The sequence below is a fragment of the Cherax quadricarinatus genome, chromosome 36 (assembly GCF_038502225.1).
Source record: "Cherax quadricarinatus isolate ZL_2023a chromosome 36, ASM3850222v1, whole genome shotgun sequence".
NCBI lineage: Eukaryota > Metazoa > Arthropoda > Malacostraca > Decapoda > Parastacidae > Cherax > Cherax quadricarinatus.
This window is the reverse complement of record NC_091327.1, coordinates 29,091,030-29,113,733: the sequence shown is the minus strand read 5'-3', so window position 1 is coordinate 29,113,733 and position 22,704 is coordinate 29,091,030. Positions and strand designations below refer to the sequence as shown.

At 44.1% G+C, this 22,704-nt stretch overlaps 1 protein-coding gene across 1 annotated transcript in view; it reads right to left on the bottom strand.

The window, feature by feature from the left end:
* The window catches only part of LOC128691303 (lachesin), a 242,900-nt gene that overhangs the window by 30,799 nt on the left and 189,397 nt on the right, over nucleotides 1–22,704 (bottom strand). Inside the window, exons 8-10 of the mRNA XM_070091662.1 lie at nucleotides 18,675–18,815; nucleotides 15,504–15,671; nucleotides 14,441–14,494 (exon numbers count right to left, since the gene is read on the bottom strand). Of these exons, the coding sequence (XP_069947763.1) occupies nucleotides 14,441–14,494; nucleotides 15,504–15,671; nucleotides 18,675–18,815 (363 nt within the window). The remainder of the gene's footprint in view (nucleotides 1–14,440; nucleotides 14,495–15,503; nucleotides 15,672–18,674; nucleotides 18,816–22,704) is intronic.

Below are 22,704 nucleotides of genomic sequence, written 5' to 3'. Positions count from 1 at the left end.
CTGTTTACCAGGATTATTGGCGACACTGGCCAGTCACTCCACGATGAAAGATACAAGAAGATAAAGATAAAGTTGATAAAGGAGGAAATAATGCATAAAGTAGATAAACCAGGACATGATGCAATAACAAGCACAACAGGAAAGAACAACGAGTAACAAAATAAGGTGATAACAGGCAAGAACAAAAAAAAAAAAAACTCATCATCGGACGCAAAAACACAACACAACGAAAGGGAGTAAGTGAGAAGCCATTAATTGAAAGAAGACAGGGAGAGGAAAATACAGTGCTAAAGAAAACTAGAAGAAGATGAAAAAGAAAAACACAAAACATTATAAAAATATTTAGATAAACATAATATTACCCCGGTATACCAGAATATTGCTATCCACCCATGAAATACCCTTTGATATACCTTTGATATACCTTTGACGGGTCTGGAGAGTTTTCATACTCCCTCAGCCTGGCCCTGGGTAAGGCTTGTCTGGTGTTTACTTGGTCAACTAGGCTGCCACGCTCGTCTGTCAACTACATTCACCTTTTGTAAAAGCATCGACAATGTCCTAGCAGAGACTAGAGAATGGAGAAACCTCCTGTTGCTTGGCAATGCCTGTATCATGGTCCCATGCTGAAGGGACAGGTTCCTTGCAGCAAATATCATTAGAACTGCGTGTATCGTCGTCCCACACCGAAGGGACAGGTTCCTTGCAACAAATGTCATTAGAACTGCGTGTATCGTCGTCCCACACCGAAGGGACAGGTTCCTTGCAACAAATGTCATTAGAACTGCGTGTATCGTCGTCCCACACCGAAGGGACAGGTACCTTGCAGCAAATATCATTAGAACTGCGTGTATCGTCGTCCCACACCGAAGGGACAGGTTCCTTGCAACAAATGTCATTAGAACAATGACTGTATCGTCGTCTCACGCTAAAAGAACAGATCCCTAACAATACCTGCCAATTGAAAAATGACTGCACGGTCGTCCTACCCAAGAGAGAATAATCAATAGCAACATCTATCGCTGGAGCTAGTCTTGTCGTCATGCTCAGGAGAAACTAGACCCCAGGAAGACTTGTCATTGCTGCAAGATGCTAGATCCATCAGAGACGACCATCTCGTCTGTCGTGCCCTCGAGGGAATCACCAGCCTGCATATAATCGTTACATGAACTACCAACACAAACCATGATCTAAAAGGTAGAAATAACCCCATGACTCAAACACTCACCCCAGAGACACATACACTCACCCCAGAGACTCAAACACACGCACACACACACACACACACACACACACACACACACACCACATACATGGAGGAGGAAGCTGGAAAAGCTCGGCAAGAAAATCGAGAAATTAGCTGCGCAAAGCAGGAAATGGGAGTTACAAGTCACAGCAGCAGAAGATAAGATACAGAGCTTAGTAGAGGAACTAAAAACTCTGAAACAGCCTAACGAGCCAGAGGACAGAATAGCTACGACATCAAGAACTGCTACATCAGTCACAGAAAGGGGACTGTAGGGAGCAAAGGAGCTATACCGTATGCGATGGCTCTATCAGACCCACGTGGTGCCCGGGAAAAGACAGGGAGAACAGCAGGAACGAATGAGGGGACCAAAGACAATGAAGGAGCTAAGCTATACGCAGAGGCTCTAACAGACAACTGCCGTGTCCAGGAGCAGTTAAGCACAGGGACACCGGATAGGGAAGAGATAGAAGGAAGGAACGCTTCAACGGCAGGAACTAATTCGTCTCAGAGGATGCTCAGGGAAGTACAGCGGGAGGACGAAAGGGAGAGGGACGTTTTTGTCTATGGGTTCCAGGAAGGTGAAGGGGAAACTTACGAAGCAAGCAAACAGGTGGAAAAAAAAAAACGATTGAAAGCATCATGAAAGCAATAAGAGAAGACGACATGACTCAGCTGACAAATTTTCGGAGATTAGGGTGGCATGAAGAAAAAAAAAGCATCCAGTCAAAGTGATCTTCAAGGTAGAGTCAGCTCGAAACCGGATCCTGCAGGAGAAAGCACGTCTAAGAGACAAACCGGAGTACCAGAGTGTGTATCTCGACCGAGACAGAACACAAGAAGAAATGAAGATGTTAAAAGAGAGGATGCAACGTCGCAAGGAGGAATGGGAGGTAAGGAAGGAGGGGAGCAGGAGAAACCAGACCCAGGTGGAAGAGCAAACACAACCTCCTCCAGAACCACCCACAGAAGGAATCCAACCATGGCAACCCCAATGCAACCAAACAACCTAATTTGAAACCCACACACTGTACCCTCTGCCTCCATCCCTTTCACCACAAACCCCATCCCCACAGTAACCCACAGTAACCCACAGTAACCCACACACTGTACCCTCTGCCCCCATCCCCCTCACCACAAACCCCACCTCCACAGTAACCCACACACTGTACCCTCTACAAAATGCAAGAAGGAAGAGGAAAGGTTTGTTCCCAAGGGTAACAGAAATAATGGGAAAACCAGAATGAGCCCTTGGTTTACCCGAAGGTGTAGGGAGGCAAAAACTAAGTGTGCTAGATAATGGAAAAAGTGCAGAAGGCAAAGAACCCAGGAAAATAAAGAGATTAGTTGACGAGTCAAAAACGGGTATGCACAGATAAGGAGAGAGGCGCAGCGGCAGTACGAAAACGACATAGCATCGAAAGTCAAGTCTGACCCGAAACTGCTTTATAGCCACAACAGGAGGAAGACAACAGTCAAGGACCAGGTAATCAGGCTGAGGAAAGAAGGTGGGGAGTTCACAAAAAACGATCAAGAAGTGGTGAGGCGCTCAACACGAGATTTCAGGAAGTATTTACAGTGGAGGCAGAAGGGACACTGGGAAGACAAAACAGTGGGGTACACCAACAAGGTATAAACCAACAGGTGTTGTATGAAATACACACAACCGAGGAGGAGGTGAAAAAGCTCCTAAGGGACCTTGATACCTCAAAGGCGGTGGGACCGGACATCTCTCCGTGGGTTCCTAGAGAGAGAGCAGAGGTACTGTGTGTGCCACTAACCACAAACTTCAACACACCCCTTAAAACTGAGCAACTACCTGAGGTATGGAAGACGGCAAATGTAGTCCCCATCTTTAAGAAAGGAGACAGAAACAAGGCACCAAATTATAGACCGGTGTTACTGACGTGTATAGTATGCAAAGTCATGGAGATTATCAGCAGGAGAGTGGTGGAGCACCTGGAACAGAACAAGATTATAAACGACAGCCAACACGGATTCATGGAAGGCAAATCCTGTGTCACAAACCTCCTGAAGTTTTATGGCAAGGTAACTGAAGTAAGACTTGAGAGGGAGGGGTGGGTTGATTGCATTTTCTTTGACTGCAAGAAGGCCTTTGACACAGTTTCTTACAAGAGATTAGTACAGAAGCTAGAGGATCAGGCACGTATAGCAGGAAGGACACTGCAATGGATCAGAGAATACCTGACAGGGCGGCAACAGCGAGTCATGGTACGTGATGAAGTATTACAGTGGGGGCCTGTGACGAGCGGGGTCCCACAGGGGTCAGTCCTGAGACCAGTGCTATTCTTGGTATATGTAAATGACATGACGAAAGGGATAGACTCAGAAGTGTCCCTGTTTGCAGATGATATGAAGTTAATGATGAGAATTAAATCAGATGCGGATCAGACAGGACTACAAAGAGACCTGGACAGGCTGGACGCGTGGTCCAGCAACTGGCTCCTAGAATTTAATGCCTCCAAATGCAAAGTCATGAAGATCGGGGAAAGGCAAAGGAAACCGCAGACAGAGTATAGGTTAGGTGGCAAAAGACTGCAAACCTCACTCAAGGAGAAAGATCTAGGGGTGTGCATAATACCGAGCACGTCTCCAGAAGCACACATTAATCAGATAACTGCTGTGAAATATGGGCGCCTGGCAAACCTGAGAATAGCGTTCCGTTCAGATTCGATCAAGACTCTGTACACTGTGTACATCAGGCCCATACTGGAGTATGCAGCACCAGTTTGGAACCCACACCTGGTCAAACACGTCGAAATTAGAGAAAGTGCAAAAGTTTGCAACAACGCTGGTTCCAGAGCTAAGGGAAATGTCCTACGAAGAAAGGTTAGGGGAAATAAGCCTGACGACACTGGAGGACAGGAGGGTTAGGGGAGACATGATAACGACATTCAAAATACTGCGTGGAATAGATAAGATGGACAGAGACAGGATGTACCGAGAAGGGAAACAAGGGGTCACAATTGGAAATTGAAGACTCAGATGAACCACAGGGATGTTAGGAAGTATTTCTTCAGTCAGGAAGTGGAACAGTGTGGGAAGTGATGTAGTGGAGGCAGGAACCATATATAGTTTTAAGACGAGGATTGATAAAGCTCATGGAGCAGGGAGAGGGAGGACTCCGTAGCGGTCAGTGAAGAGGCGGGGCCAGGAGCTGAGTCTTGACCCCTGCAACCACAAATAGGTGAGTACAAATAGGTGAGTACACACACACACACACACACACACACACACATGCATTCACACACACACACACACACACACACACACACACACACACACACACACACATGCAATGATGGCAGGGATAGATTCTGAAGTAACCCTGTTTCCAGACACTGTGAAGCTAATGTGAAAAATTCAATCGGATGAGGATCAAGTACGACTACGAAGGAATCTGGACAGGCTGCAACCCTGCACCAAGTGCAAAGTTATAAAGATTGGGGAAGGGCAAGGAAGACCGCAGACTGAATACAGCCCAGGGTGGCCAAAGACTGCAAGCTTCACTCAAGGAAAAGGATCTTGGGGTGAGTATAATACCAAGCACATCTCCTGAGGTGCATATCAATCAAATAACTGCTGCTGGGCGCCTGGCAAACCTAAGAACAGCGTTCCGACACCTCAGTAAGGAATCGTTCAAGACTCTGTACGCAGTGTACATCAGGCCCATATTGGAGTATGCAGCACCAGTTTGGAACCCACACCTGGTCAAGCATGCCATGAAATTAGAGAAAGTTCAAGGGTTTGCAACAAGACTAGTCCCGGAGCTAAGGGTACATCCTACGAGGTACATCCTACGAGGGAAATCGACGTAACGACACTGGAGGATTGAAGGAATGAGGATGGGGGGACATGATAACAGCATATAAAGTACAGAGAGGAACTGACAAGGTGGATAGGAACAGGATGTTTGAGAGATGTGACACAGCAACAAGGGTGACCCAATCGGATGAGTCACAGGGATGTTAGGAATTATTTCTTCAGTCATAGACTTGTCAGAATAATCTGGAGAGAGATGTAGTGGAGGCAGGATCCATACATAGCTTTAAGAAGAAGTATGATAAAGCCCATGGAGCAGGGAGAGAGTGGACCTAGTGGCGATCAGTGAAGAGGCATGACCGGGAGCTGTGGTCGACCCTTGCAACCATAATTAGGTGAGTACACGTCCATAGTTTCAGACACACACACAGAACTTCAAACACAAACACACACACACACACAAACACACAAACACACACACACACACAAACACACACACACCCACACACCCACACACACACACACACTCACACACACGCACACACACACAACTTTAAACACAAACACAGTTTGAAAAACAACCCAGAGCTTCAAACACATACCCAGAGCTTCAAAAACTCTCACACAGCGCTTCAAACATTCACACACACAGCCTCAAACATCCTCTCCTAAGGCCAACTATGAGGTCTACCTGGAGGAATAAACTCTCACTAGATCCCCAACTGTCTACCCAGTACACTACTCTAGTACCCACCTACTGCACCATCCACCCACTTACTGAACCAAACGCTTACCCACTGCACTAAACACCCACCAACTGTAGCAGACACTTACCCACTGCATTAAATAGCCATCCAATGCACCAAACACTAACCCAATGCACCACACGCTCACCCACTGCATTAAATACTCACTACGTTAAACACTCACTCACTGCAAATAGCTGACTAGAACCCCGAACTCCCAGACAAGAACAATGAAGCATGTCACGCTGTCAAGGCGATAGAACGTTAAACAGTGCAAGAATTAGATCATTCACATATTCGGTATGTGAATGATCAGCACATCACATGGTACTCTACACTAGATACTGATCAACGTCTACTTCCCAACGCGTAAAATTTACCAGCTATTTTGTTTTCAATTTCCAAAGGCGCTTGCCGATAGACACTTAGCTTTGTACTCGCCTATATGTAGCTACAGGGGCTGATTCACAGCTCCTGGTCCCGCCTCTCCGCTGGTCGCTACTAAGGTCCACTGTCTCCCTATTCCAAGAGTCTTATCGTACCTATGTGTGTACTCACCTAATTGTGGTTACAGGGGTCGAGATTCAGCTCCTTGCCCCTGCGCGCGCGCGCGCGCGCGTGTGTGTGTGTGTGTGTGTGTGTGTGTGTACGAGCCTAATTGTATTCAACTGTGATTTCAGAGTTCGGTTCTCAGCTCCTGGACCCGTCTCTCTGCTGGCTGGTACTAGTTTCACTCTCTCCTGACTGCGTGAGCCCTATCATGCCTATTCTTAAAGCAATGGCTGGATTCTGCCTGTACCACTTTACAGTCTAGATCGTTCCACTTCCTGGCCTGTGTGTGTGTGTGTGTGTGTGTGTGTGTATGTGTGTGTGTTGCTGTTGTTGTTGTTTGCTTGCTGGGTTTATCCCTGTGGTGATTAAATTCTCTTCTCGGCGCTTTCTTCTGTCTTCTTAGAAGACAATACAGTGGAGTCACGCAAACAGTTGCCCTGTTACCACGACAGCCGTTTTTATAGTCAGCCAAGATGCGTCCATTCTTCTGGAACCAATTCAGCGTGAGTTCGGAATTCCACCTGGCTGTGAGGTCGTATTTTGCCACTGCTCATCCAGCTCTACATTATCATTTCCTATCATTTGTTTATTTAACAATAGTACTAAGCACTCGTGTTAAGGTGTTCAGTAGGATTATCTCACTTCTGTCTTGTCTTTAAGAGTCACTGAGAGGCTCTCCAGCAAGCTTAACATCTGGCTCTTGAACGACGGTACTCTGGCGGGACCACAGAGTTACTGCTAGAGATTATTAGGAAAAACTGATAACTCTGTATGACTCTAGCCTAATTCCCTTCTAACGTGAACCGGTGTCTTCTAGTGAACTCATAGTTGGTCAAAATAAAGCCTTACTGCCAGAAGTTTGGTTCGTTCATCGCACCGACAGTATTCGTTTCAGTTCTCCTCTTGTTTCTAACGTCTCTACCAAAATTCTAAGCAGGACTGGTAACAATCATTCCCATGATACTTTTTATCTCTTCACTAGAAGTCTATACTTAATTAAGTTTTCCCACAGTGATGTTCTTCATCCGTCACTCACCTCTTACTACGTCGTCGAAATATATTTTAAAACTACCGTATGAAAAAGGCAAACATTTCTCAGAGTGACTTTCAGTGTGTGCAAATTTATTGTTAAATTGTATGGACTAGGCCACGTGTATTTCATTTCAAACTACATTACCAGTCATCCAACTCTGCAGCATACAACTGGTAAAAAAAAAAAACCGAGATGATGTGCACTACCACAGCTTTACTAGCGGCATTAAGGAATACCAACACTGACACCGGGTCCGTCAAACACTGAGGGTGGCAAATAATCTGGCTGGAACAGCCGCATTGCTGAAAAGATTGCTGCAGCAACTATTGTAAAGTCTTCAAAGAGAGTGTCAGGTTCTTCAACAGTTTCCATCACTACACGTGATATACGCATCGGATTGTCCCATTATAGTATCTCTCTTCCTTGGTGAGGAGGCGAAGCTCAGACTTCTGCAACACAGTTGTTCTCAAAGATTTGTTAAGTCATACCATGAATTAAGGAAAGATCCTGGACTTCACCTTATAAAAGCAGACAAAGTAAATACAATAGTAATTATGGACAAGGTGGATTATAGGGGAAAATGAACATGTTATTTGAAGACAGGGGAGCTTTCGAGCTAATTAAGGAAGAGATTTACCAGCGTAAGGAAGTCAATGCATTAATGATTAATGGTTAAACCTGTGAGACCTTGAGTGTGGGCTTTCAACCTAATTCACCTGCCTTTCATATCTGTCACTACTCATGGAGTACAACATTATGTATATAGAATAAGTAAATCATGAATGATTCATTTGATGAATCAGACAAAGATGCATCAACCATCAAACCGCATAATGTAACAGCAGCAGCAGTAGCAGCGGTGGAACCAATAGCAGTAGAAGCGGCTAAAGCGACAGCAGCAGAAGCAACGGCAAAGACAGCAGCACTGACAATAGCAAGAGAAGAAGCATCTTCAACAACAGATTAGCAAAACCAACAACAACAGCAACCACAAAAACAACAGCAGCAGCAGTAGTAACAGCACCAGCATGGACCGACATTTTAACAGGTCATGCTGGGTCAAATGACCACTCTCGATTAACTCATTTGGAGCAGAATGAGCTAAACTCATCTACATTTTACTGGGAGAATCATTACTGCGAACTCCATTAAATTCAGATCAGGCATAAGGCTGACGTTAGGTCAATTAGCAAGAGTGTGTGTTAGCTGTGATGATCATCATCTCTGTTGCATCACTCGCAAAGTTGCATCCAATGCAAGACTCAACTATTAAAGCAAACACTAACAAATTTAGTTAGCTAAGATGTTCTCCTATTCCAGCTAATCAACACATTTAATTACGCATTTCTATGCTTGGAAAAAATTCGCAATATTTTCGTCAAAGAGCTATTATATATATATATATATATATATTTATATATATATATATATATATATATATATATATATATATATAAGGAGGGGTGTTAATGTTGCAGTTTAAAAACTGTAGTGTAAAGCACCCTTCTGGCAAGACAGTGATGGAGTGAATGATGGTGAAAGTTTTTCTTTTTCGGGCCACCCTGCCTTGGTGGGAATCGGCCGGTGTGATAATAAAAAAAATAATAAAAAAAATATATATATATATATATATATGTATATATATATATATATATATATATATATATATATATATATATATATATATATATATATATATATATATATATATATATATATATATATATCCAATAAGATCACAGTAAACAGGTGATTTCAGAATATGCAAAACAACCACTCTGAAAGAATAGAGAAATTCCAAGCGCTTTCGTGACTACTCACATTATCAAGGAACTATGTCCATAGTTCCTTGATAATGTGAGTAGTCACGAAAGCGCTTGGAATTTCTCTATTCTTTCAGAGTGGTTGTTTTGCATATATATATATATATATATATATATATATATATATATATTTTTATTTATTATCACACCGGCCGATTCCCACCAAGGCAGGGTGGCCCGAAAAAGAAAAACTTTCACCATCATTCACTCCATCACTGTCTTGCCAGAAGGGTGCTTTACACTACAGTTTTTAAACTGCAACATTAACACCCCTCCTTCAGAGTGCAGGCACTGTACTTCCCATCTCCAGGACTCAAGTCCGGCCTGCCGGTTTCCCTGAATCCCTTCATAAATGTTACTTTGCTCACACTCCAACAGCACGTCAAGTATTAAAAACCATTTGTCTCCATTCACTCCTATCAAACACGCTCACGCATGCCTGCTGGAAGTCCAAGCCCCTCGCACACAAAACCTCCTTTACCCCCTCCCTCCAACCCTTCCTAGGCCGACCCCTACCCCGCCTTCCTTCCACTACAGACTGATACACTCTTGAAGTCATTCTGTTTCGCTCCATTCTCTCTACATGTCCGAACCACCTCAACAACCCTTCCTCAGCCCTCTGGACAACAGTTTTGGTAATCCCGCACCTCCTCCTAACTTCCAAACTACGAATTCTCTGCATTATATTCACACCACACATTGCCCTCAGACATGACATCTCCACTGCCTCCAGCCTTCTCCTCGCTGCAACATTCATCACCCACGCTTCACACCCATATAAGAGCGTTGGTAAAACTATACTCTCATACATTCCCCTCTTTGCCTCCAAGGACAAAGTTCTTTGTCTCCACAGACTCCTAAGTGCACCACTCACTCTTTTTCCCTCATCAATTCTATGATTCACCTCATCTTTCATAGACCCATCCGCTGACACGTCCACTCCCAAATATCTGAATACGTTCACCTCCTCCATACTCTCTCCCTCCAATCTGATATTCAATCTTTCATCACCTAATCTTTTTGTTATCCTCATAACCTTACTCTTTCCTGTATTCACCTTTAATTTTCTTCTTTTGCACACCCTACCAAATTCATCCACCAATCTCTGCAACTTCTCTTCAGAATCTCCCAAGAGCACAGTGTCATCGGCAAAGAGCAGCTGTGACAACTCCCACTTTGTGTGTGATTCTTTATCTTTTAACTCCACGCCTCTTGCCAAGACCCTCGCATTTACTTCTCTTACAACCCCATCTATAAATATATTAAACAACCACGGTGACATCACACATCCTTGTCTAAGGCCTACTTTTACTGGGAAAAAATTTCCCTCTTTCCTACATACTCTAACTTGAGCCTCACTATCCTCGTAAAAACTCTTCACTGCTTTCAGTAACCTACCTCCTACACCATACACTTGCAACATCTGCCACATTGCCCCCCTATCCACCCTGTCATACGCCTTTTCCAAATCCATAAATGCCACAAAGACCTCTTTAGCCTTATCTAAATACTGTTCACTTATATGTTTCACTGTAAACACCTGGTCCACACACCCCCTACCTTTCCTAAAGCCTCCTTGTTCATCTGCTATCCTATTCTCCGTCTTACTCTTAATTCTTTCAATTATAACTCTACCATACACTTTACCAGGTACACTCAACAGACTTATCCCCCTATAATTTTTGCACTCTCTTTTATCCCCTTTGCCTTTATACAAAGGAACTATGCATGCTCTCTGCCAATCCCTAGGTACCTTACCCTCTTCCATACATTTATTAAATAATTGCACCAACCACTCCAAAACTATATCCCCACCTGCTTTTAACATTTCTATCTTTATCCCATCAATCCCGGCTGCCTTACCCCCTTTCATTTTACCTACTGCCTCACGAACTTCCCCCACACTCACAACTGGCTCTTCCTCACTCCTACAAGATGTTATTCCTCCTTGCCCTATACACGAAATCACAGCTTCCCTATCTTCATCAACATTTAACAATTCCTCAAAATATTCCTTCCATCTTCCCAATACCTCTACCTCTCCATTTAATAACTCTCCTCTCCTATTTTTAACTGACAAATCCATTTGTTCTCTAGGCTTTCTTAACTTGTTAATCTCACTCCAAAACTTTTTCTTATTTTCAACAAAATTTGTTGATAACATCTCACCCACTCTCTCATTTGCTCTCTTTTTACATTGCTTCACCACTCTCTTAACTTCTCTCTTTTTCTCCATATACTCTTCCCTCCTTGCATCACTTCTACTTTGTAAAAACTTCTCATATGCTAACTTTTTCTCCCTTACTACTCTCTTTACATCATCATTCCACCAATCGCTCCTCTTCCCTCCTGCACCCACTTTCCTGTAACCACAAACTTCTGCTGAACACTCTAACACTACATTTTTAAACCTACCCCATACCTCTTCGACCCCATTGCCTATGCTCTCATTAGCCCATCTATCCTCCAATAGCTGTTTATATCTTACCCTAACTGCCTCCTCTTTTAGTTTATAAACCTTCACCTCTCTCTTCCCTGATGCTTCTATTCTCCTTGTATCCCATCTACCTTTTACTCTCAGTGTAGCTACAACTAGAAAGTGATCTGATATATCTGTGGCCCCTCTATAAACATGTACATCCTGAAGTCTACTCAACAGTCTTTTATCTACCAATACATAATCCAACAAACTACTGTCATTTCGCCCTACATCATATCGTGTATACTTATTTATCCTCTTTTTCTTAAAATATGTATTACCTATAACTAAACCCCTTTCTATACAAAGTTCAATCAAAGGGCTCCCATTATCATTTACACCTGGCACCCCAAACTTACCTACCACACCCTCTCTAAAAGTTTCTCCTACTTTAGCATTCAAGTCCCCTACCACAATTACTCTCTCACTTGGTTCAAAGGCTCCTATACATTCACTTAACATCTCCCAAAATCTCTCTCTCTCCTCTGCATTCCTCTCTTCTCCAGGTGCATACACGCTTATTATGACCCACTTCTCGCATCCAACCTTTACTTTAATCCACATAATTCTTGAATTTACACATTCATATTCTCTTTTCTCCTTCCATAACTGATCATTTAACATTACTGCTACCCCTTCCTTTGCTCTAACTCTCTCAGATACTCCAGATTTAATCCCATTTATTTCCCCCCACTGAAACTCTCCTACCCCCTTCAGCTTTGTTTCGCTTAGGGCCAGGACATCCAACTTCTTTTCATTCATAACATCAGCAATCATCTGTTTCTTGTCATCCGCACTACATCCACGCACATTTAAGCAACCCAGTTTTATAAAGTTTTTCTTCTTCTCTTTTTTAGTAATTGTATACAGGAGAAGGGGTTACTAGCCCATTGCTCCCGGCATTTTAGTCGCCTCATACGACACGCATGGCTTACGGAGGAAAGATTCTTTTCCACTTCCCCATGGACAATAGAAGAAATAAAAAAGAACAAGAGCTATTTAGAAAAAGGAGAAAAACCTAGATGTATGTATATATATATATGCATGTGCGTGTCTGTGAAGTGTGACCAAAGTGTAAGTAGGAGTAGCAAGATATCCCTGTTATCTTAGCGTGTTTATGAGACAGAAAAAGAAACCAGCAATCCTACCATCATGCAAAACAGTTACAGGTTTTTGTTTCACAGTCATCTGGCAGGACGGTAGTACTTCCCTGGGTGGTTGCTGTCTACCAACCTACTATATATATATATATATATATGTATATATATATGTATATATATATATATATATGTATATATATATATATATATATATATATTATATATATATATATATATATATATACACTATATATATATATTAATGCATCCAGGAAACAAGTAGTTTTGTACCAAATAGCATATTGCGACTAGCTAGGTATCTAACCACAGATATTTTAACCAGCCTCACGGAAAGCAAACTAAAATCCTCGACGCCTTAGTCCACTACACCACGATGCTTTTAACGTTAATTGTTCACAACCTGGACATGCCACGCCTAACGTGAGCACATTTGTGGCCGTGGATAGCTATAGGAACTAATATCATTCTACTCCCATATTAGATACCAGTGTCACGTTCAGTACACATATTAATACATCGACGTGTGCCTGAACCCAGCCTCGCAAACACACTCGTCCTGTCCACCCTGTCAATTTCTCTCACTATTTTGCACGTCGTAAACATTCACCACTGTTTCTTCTGTCTTCTAGTATCGTCAGGTTTAGCTCCTCTAGCCTCTTCTCACTGTTCATACCCCTCAGCTCTGGAACTAGTCTGGTTCCAAACTGTTTCACTTTTCTCCAGCTTCTTGACGTGCTTTACAAGATGAGGGTTCTGTCCTCGCGCTGCATACTCCAAGACAGGTCTGAATAGTACCGTGCATAAAGATTTTTGCGCCTCCTTGTCGAGGTTCCAGAAACTTACTCTTAAATTTGCCAGCCTTGCGTTTGCTGCAGCGGTTATTCGGCTGGCGTGCCGCAGGCGAAATGCTGGGAACTATGCTCACACTAAGGTCCTTCTCTTTTTGGAAGGTCTGTAGCCTTTGTGCCTCAGGCCTGCACTCTGTTTCCGGTTTTCTTTGCCCTTCCGCAATTATCCTAACTTTACATTTGTTGGGGTTAAATTCTAACAGAGACGCACTCACACACATATACACACACTTGTGAGTGTGTGTGTGTGTGTGTGTGTGTGTGTGTGTGTGTGTGTGTGTGTGTGTGTGTGTGTGTGTGTGAGCACTGGAAGCTGTAGTAAGCTTGGAGTGGCAACATCCTTTTCATCAGCATGCATTTATATGACTCGTGTGATAACAAGTTTGGTATATCGACTTAAGTTATTCATTCATTATTAGCAAAAACATCAAAGAGTTTTAACTGATATAACTAATTGCAATTAAATCCATTGCAGTTGCTACAAGACTATTTTTCGTAATATTAAACATATCCAATCGAAAATAATAATAATAATAATAATAATAATAATAATAATAATAATAATAATAATAATAATAATAATAATAATAATAAGAACAGATAAAATAATAATAATAATAATAATAATAATAATAATAATAATATTAATGATATAACAGAGACTAAGAATGTCTGCTCAAAAGATCTGAGCAGAAGATCAAGACCTTTATTGGCACTGCTAGAGGATGTAGTAGTGTGGTTGGCATTAGGGTCTGAGTGCCAGACGGAGGGTGTCGGGGACTGCCGGGGTGGTGCCAGGCTCGACCTACCTTTAAAGTACTCGTCCTGTCCTGGGGAAGACTCCGTGGAGGGCCGAGAGATTTCTGTGGATGGACGAAAAAGATAATAGGGTCCAGACTTGCTGCAGGACTGCCCCTGTGTGAGGAATGCCTCAGGGGATATCGCCCTGTGTGGGATACCTAACTGTGAGGGATACCTCCTTTGAGGGATACCTCCACGTGAGGGGATACCTCCGTGAGAGGGGGTATCTCCCTTATAGGGAATAATTTCCCTGTGAGGGATACCTCTATGTGAGGGGATACCTCCCTGTGAGGGATACTGCCCTGTGGTATTCCTCACACCTTCCCCTGGCCTGCCTATATCAGGGAAGTGGAGATATATCATTAACGAGGTGGTAAGGGGTGGATGAGAATGAGTAGTGTAGGTGTACTTGCGTTGAGAGAGTATTGTCGGAGTGTGAGAGTTACAGGAGTGTAGAAGTGGGTTGAAAGTGAATTGTTGGGAGTGTGAGAGCGAGTTATAAGGGTGTGAGAGTAAGTTGTAAGAGAGTGGGAGTTAACTGTAACGGTGAGGGAGTGAGTTATATAAGTGTAGGAGTGATTTTAAAGCTCGTGAGAGTAGGACAGTTACACACATTAGTTATATCCAAATCTGGACACACATTTTCAATTTTTTTTCCAAGCATTTATAGGATATTTTGAAGTTTCGACTGAAGTTGCTGATGCATTCAAATTTGGACACAATTTTTATTATTATTACTATTATTATTATTTTCAAGCATTTACAGGATATTTAAAATTTCAGAGTGAAAATCAGATATTTTGGGTTGAAAAGAATTAATTTAGAGTTAGTGTCCAGTTTTAAAGACTTTAATAAACTTTACACAAGAGTGAAAGACGTTAAGAAAAGCCTAACATGGCAGTACTAGATTATGCTTCAGACGAAGCTTCGCTCTGCGTAAAGCTTAATAAAGTCGTGATAAAGTTACGCTCAGAGTGGAATACTGTTCCAACAGAAGCTTGTTCCGCAACGTTTCGCTCTCCTTCACTGTCTGGCAGGTGGGTGAGCAAGAGAGGAAGCGGTAAGACCCACCGTTGAGCTGGACAGCTAGGCTCTTCTCTCTCATCTTGTCGTTGTCGATGGAGGCGTTACAGCGGTACGTCGTTATGTCCTCCACTCTCAACCCCCGGATGATGAGCGTCGTCTGCAGCTTGGGCGGACTCTCACCCACCTGGTTCTCTATCACCTGGTACCGACCACCTGAGACACAGAAACACCTGGTTAATTGGCATTGAGTGAGGTGACGTGCCACGTTGGCACTAAAGAGGGATACAAGAAGTTAACTAATACTAGCCACATATGTTGAAAGGGGACTCTCACTTGTTGGAATACTGCTTACACTTTCTTGTGTGTGTGTGTGTGTGTGTGTGTGTGTGTGTGTGTGTGTGTGTGTGTGTGTGTGTGTACTCACCTAGTTGTACTCACCTAGTTGAGGTTGCGGGGGTCGAGTCCGAGCTCCTGGCCCCGCCTCTTCACTGATCGCTACTAGGTCACTCTCCCTGAGCCGTGAGCTTTATCATACGTCTGCTTAAAGCTATGTATGGATCCTGCCTCCACTACATCGCTTCCCAAACTATTCCACTTACTGACTACTCTGTGGCTGAAGAAATACTTCCTAACATCCCTGTGATTCATCTGTGTCTTCAGCTTCCAACTGTGTCCCCTTGTTACTGTGTCCAATCTCTGGAACATCCTGTCTTTGTCCACCTTGTCAATTCCTCTCAGTATTTTGTATGTCGTTATCATGTCCCCCCTATCTCTCCTGTCCTCCAGTGTCGTCAGGTTGATTTCCCTTAACCTCTCCTCGTAGGACATACCTCATAGCTCTGGGACTAGTCTTGTTGCAAACCTTTGCACTTTCTCTAGTTTCTTCACGTGCTTGGCTAGGTGTGGGTTCCAAACTGGTGCCGCATACTCCAATATGGGCCTAACATACACGGTGTACAGGGTCCTGAATGATTCCTTATTAAGATGTCGGAATGCTGTTCTGAGGTTTGCTAGGCGCCCATATGCTGCAGCAGTTATTTGGTTGATGTGCGCTTCAGGAGATGTGCCTGGTGTTATACTCACCCCAAGATCTTTTTCCTTGAGTGAGGTTTGTAGTCTCTGACCCCCTAGACTGTACTCCGTCTGCGGCCTTCTTTGCCCTTCCCCAATCTTCATGACTTTGCACTTGGTGGGATTGAACTCCAGGAGCCAATTGCTGGACCAGGTCTGTGTGTGTGTGTGTGTGTGTGTGTGTGAGTGTGTGTGTGAGTACTCACCTAATTGTACTCACCTAATTGTGGTTGCAGGGGTCGAGACTCAGCTCCTGGCCCCGCCTCTTCACTGATCGCTACTGGATCCTCTCTCTCTCTGCTTCCTGAGCTTTGTCATACCTCTTCTTAAAACTATGTATGGTTCCTGCCTCCACTACTTCACTTGCTAGGCTATTCCACTTGCTGACAACTCTATGACTGAAGAAATACTTCCTAACGTCCCTGTGACTCGTCTGAGTCTTCAGCTTCCAGTTGTGACCCCTTGTCCCTGTGTCCCCTCTCTGGAACATCCTATCTCTGTCCACCTTGTCTATTCCCCGCAGTATCTTGTATGTCGTTATCATGTCTCCCCTGACCCTTCTGTCCTCCAGTGTCGTCAGTCCGATTTCCCTTAACCTTTCCTCGTACGACATTCCCTTGAGCTCTGGGACTAGCCTTGTTGCAAACCTTTGTACTTTCTCTAACTTCTTGACGTGCTTGACCAGGTGTGGGTTCCAGACTGGTGCTGCATACTCCAGTATGGGCCTAACATACACAGTATACAGTGTCTTGAACGATTCCTTATTAAGGTATCGGAACGCTATTCTCAGGTTTGCCAGGCGCCCGTATGCTGCAGCGGTTATTTGGTTGATGTGTGCCTCCAGTGATGTGCTCGGTGTTATGGTCACCCCAAGGTCTTTCTCCCTGAGTGAGGTCTGTAGTCTTTGTCCACCTAGCCTATACTCTGTCTGCGGTCTTCTTTGCCCCTCCCCAATCTTCATGACTTTGCATTTGGCTGGATTGAATTCGAGAAGCCAGTTACTGGACCACATGTCCAGCCTCTCCAGGTCTCTTTGCAGTCCTGCCTCATCCTCGTCCGATTTAATTCTTCTCATCAACTTCACGTCATCTGCGAACAGGGACACTTCAGAGTCTATTCCTTCCATCATGTCGTTCACATATATCAAAAATAGCACTAGTCCTAGAACTGACCCCTGTGGGACCCCGCTCGTAACAGGCGCCCACTGTGATACCTCTTCACGTACCATGACTCGTTGCTGCCTCCCTGTCAGGTATTCCCTTATCCACTGCAGTGCCCTTCCTTTTACGTGTGCCTGATCCTCCAGCTTCTGCACTAATCTCTTGTGGGGAACTGTGTCAAAGGCCTTCCTGCAGTCTAGGAAAACGCAATCTACCCAACCCTCTCTCTCGTGTCTTACTTCTGTTACCTTGTGTGTGTGTGTGTGTGTGTGTGTGTGTGCGTGTGTTTGTGTTTGTGTGTGTGTGTGCGTGTGTGTGTGTGTGTGTCTGTCTGTCTATCTGTAAGTGTGCGTGTCGTGCCGAATAGGTAAAGCTTGCGATTTTGGCTTAAATAGCAACGCACTTCTTGCAGAATAAGACAAGCGAATATTTGAGTATGCAAAAATTTCCCAAAAGTCATTCTGACCCTAATGAAAAAAAGTATATTTCTTTGTGTATGCTTATTATTAAATTATTTAAAACTTTTCTATAATATGTTTAGTTGGATTAGGCTAAATTAAATTGCGCTTGTTATAATAAGGTTAGGCAAGTCTTCTAAGGATCTTTTGGTACAAAATTATTAATTTTTTACATTAACACAAATGAAAAAAATGTATTTTCAAACTTAAAATAGAAAATTTTAGAAAGGACTTAATTTTAAATGAGTTCTAGCTAATTGACCAGTTTTACCTATTCGGCACGATATATATATATATATATATATATATATATATATATATATATATATATATATATATATATATATATATATATATATTTCGTGCCGAATAGGTAAAACTGGTCAATACATATATATATATATATATATATATATATATATATATATATATATATATATATATATATATATATATATATATTTGTACATACGTGGAGGTACACATAACTAAGGTACATCACACAGGAAGGTACGTATGCTACACACCTGATATGATCATCTTGCCCAGGTTATCCTGCCAGAAGACTACTGGTCTAGGGTACGCCGTCACGGTACAGTTGATGGCTACGTCATCACCACGGTACACGCCGATCATCTGGTGACTCACATACACGGCTGGCTCGCGGTCTGTGGGGTGTACACAGGAGTTACAATCGGGTGTATAAGGGGAGGTTAATGTGGGTATAAACGGGGGTTACTGTGGGGTGTACACGGGAGTTACTGTGCGTATAAACGGGGGTTACTGTGGGCTGTACACGGAGGTTACTGTGGGTATAAATGGGGGTTACTGTGGGGTGTACACGGGGGTTACTGTGGGTTGTACACGGGGGTTACTGTGGGGTGTACGACTGATGAAGCCACACAGTGGCTTCATCAGTCCAATACAAAGTAGAAGGAGGAGTTTGAGGTAATCAGTCCCTCAGCCTGGAGTCTATGTGTTCATTCCATCAATCTTGTAGAATGTACAGCATAGGACCGTAGACGTGGCTTATATACTGTAGTCAGGTGAGGCGAAGCAGGAGGTGGGGTCATAGTGGTACCATCCACTAGTCGAAGTAGGTCTTCGTCCAAAGGTTGGACAAGTGTTGAAGAATTCTTTGTAACAAGATCCCATGATGCTGCAGTGCTGAATAAAGATTCCCATATGTTGCATAAGTGTCTCAATCTTCAACTTGTCGGTTTTTCAAACCATTCATCACGGGGTTACTGTGGGGTGTACATAGGGTTACTGGGGGGGTGTACACGGGAGTTACTGTGGGGTGTTCACGAGGGTTACTGTGGGGTGAACATGGGGGTTACTGTGAGGTGAACACGGGGTTACTGTGGGGTGTACACGGGGTTACTGTGAGGTGTACACGGGGGTTACTGTGGGGTATACACGGGGTTACTGTGGGGTGTATACAGGGTTATCGCGAGGTGTACACGGGGTTACTGTGGGGTGTACATGGGGTTACTGTGGGGTGTACATGGGGTTATTGTGGGGTGTACACGGGGTTACTGTGGAGTGTACACGGGGTTACTGTGGGGTGTACACGGGGGTTACTGTGGGTTATACACGGGGTTACTGTGGGGTGTATACAGGGTTATCGTGAGGTGCACACGGGGTTACTGTGGGGTGTACATGGGGTTACTGTGGGGTGTACATGGGGTTATTGTGGGGTGTACACGGGGTTACTGTGGAGTGTACATTGGGTTACTGTGAGGTGAAAAGGGGGCTACTGTAGGGTGTACATGGGGTACTGTGGGGTGTATATGAGGTTAATATGGGGTGTACATGGGGTACTGTGAGGAGTACACGGGGTTACTGTGGGGTGTACAAGGGGTTACTGTGGGGCGTACATCGGGTTATTGTGGGGTGAACACGGGGTTACTCTGGGGTGTACACGGGGTTACTATGGGGTGAACGCGGGGTTACTCTGGGATGTACACGGGGGTTACTCTGGGGTGTACATGGGGTACTGAGGGGTGTACATGGGGTTACTGTGAGGTGTACATGGGGTTACTATGGGGTGAACTTAGGGTAACTGTAGGGTGTTCATGGGGTTACTATGGGGGGAACGCGGGGTTACTGTGGGGTGTACACGGGGTTACTATGGGTGAATGCGTGGTTACTGTGGGGTGAACACGGGGTTACTATGAGGTGAACGTGGGGTTACTCTGGGGTGTACACGGGGTTACTCTGGGGTGAACGCGGGGTTACTGTGTGGTGTACATGGGGTTACTATGGGGTGAACGCGGGGTTACTGTGGGGTGAACAGGGGGTTACTATGGGGTGAACGCGGGGTTACTGTGGGGTGTACACGGGGTTACTGTGGGGTGTACACGGGATTACTGTGGGGTGAACATGGGGTTACTGTGGGGTTAACGCGGGGTTACTGTGAGGTGTACACGGGGTTAGTGTGGGGTGTACACGGGGTTACTGTGGGGTGAACAAGGGGTTACTGTGGGGTGTACGCGGGGTTACTGTGGGGTGAACGCGATGTTACTGTGGGGTGTACATGGGGTTACTGTTCGCAAAGTGGAGCCAAGTGCGGTGGAACTTTGACATTATTAGCTTTGCACATAACACTGAAACCGCCCACATCTCTCCTTTGTTGAAGGCTCTGCTGAAATGACAGATCCATCTAGGCCGGGTCCAGGCCAGAGATGAGTCGCCTTAAGTCCAGAATTTATAGTGACACGTGAGCGGGCAGGCAATCCAGGAAAGTGGTGGATACTCAAGGTGTGAGTGTACGTGTGTCTTCTACAGAGTTTTGAAGCCTCTGTTCTTGGGCAGGTATGAGATAGGCCTTAGTGCTGATCATTTCTTGCCTGCCTTGCTTACAAGATTTACCACGTGATTCTTCATAGACATTCTGGAATCAAATTTCCACCCAAGGATATGCACCTCTTCCCCGGGTTCTAACACTCTTCCACTTCTACTCTTTCTGTCTTTGTGTCTGTCTGTCTGTCTTTCTGTCTATCTCTCTGTCTCTCTGTCTCTGTCTGTCTGTCTGTCTGTCTGTCTGTCTGTCTGTCTCTTTCTTTCTCTCTCTCTCTCTTTCTCTTCCCTTTGCCTCCCACTCAGCTCGTAAGAGGAAGATGATCTTATCACACTATCACCATAATAATTCACATAGGGCGGCGGGTGGTGACACTGTACGATGGTCAAGATCTATGTGTGTGTGTGTGTGTGTGTGTGTGTGTGTGTGTGTGTGTGTGTGTGTGTGTGTGTGTGTGTGTGTGTGTGTGTGTGTGTGTGTGTGTGTGTGTGTGTGTGTGTGTGTGAGCGTGTGCGTGTGCGTGAGAGAGAGAGAGAGAGAGAATTATATGTATAGTCACCCTTTCTTCATTTCTGTCCAAAGTCAGTTGAATTTTAGTTTCCCTCACGGCAGCATTCTTTCTTTCCCGTTCTATGTTCATATCTCCCTCTCTCTCTCTCCCTACAATATTTTCTTAACAGAATGCTTCCAGAAGAAAAGGACACTTATGAACTTAAGACATTTTCGAGGAGACGCTTCAGTCCCGGGACTTTGTTTACTTTTATGACACGTAGAGTACAAAAAACACAAGGCGCATGTCAGGCAGGAGAGATGAGGTAAGTATAGTCAGCGGTCATGTGAGGTTTAATCCTACCTCAATAACAATCACGTGGTGACCACGTCACGATGTAGGCGGGACGATGCGAGGTCTGAATCATGCGGGGTCAAGGTAGGGAAGATTTTGTAACTTCATGTGTTCAGTCGTATTAGGAACTGCGATCAATGATTCTTTCAGGCGCCGTTGCCTCCACAGCTTAGAATCGGTAAAAATTATCTGGGCCTCGTTGCAGTTCATCAGGTGGCCGTCGGGGTTTCTGTGGGTTATGCAAGCATTGCTCTGGTTGTCTCTGCTATATATATATAATTATGCTCGCTCAACAGTTTCTCCTAACTTCTTACCGCATTATCCACATGAACTGTTTAGACACCCAAGCAGTAGAAACTCAGGGAAAGGTAGAAGGAGGTTTCATGATTACGTACTAGATAGATGCAGTGGCTACCATAGCCACAGCCAAGGGTTTCTTCTAGTGAAGAGCCCGGATTGCGTTGTCAGCCACACCACACATGGGAGTACTTAGTAAAGAATAAAAAAACACAATACTGTGACTGGAACAAAACACAGATAACACATACATAGAAGAATGATATTTATGACAACGTTTCGATTGTCATAAGTCTCATTATCTATACGAGTTATTTGTGTATGGAGTACTAAGTATTTCTTAGTGGTCCTTACAGTGGAAGTTGCATATAGCGTGGGCTGAGCTCTGTGTATGTAGTCCTGGATGAAAAGGATGGGAGAACGGAGGCGTGCGAAATCTTGAGTGATAAATTCAAGACGGGAAATTTGAAGGCGTAATAGAAGGAAACCAATTACTACGCTATACTCTTACCTGAAAAAATTGAAGTTGTCACAGAGGAAGCTGGAGGCTAATGTCACTGGATATTTTCCACCTAAGAATGTTTATGGCGATGTTGGTGGAGACGATGGTGAA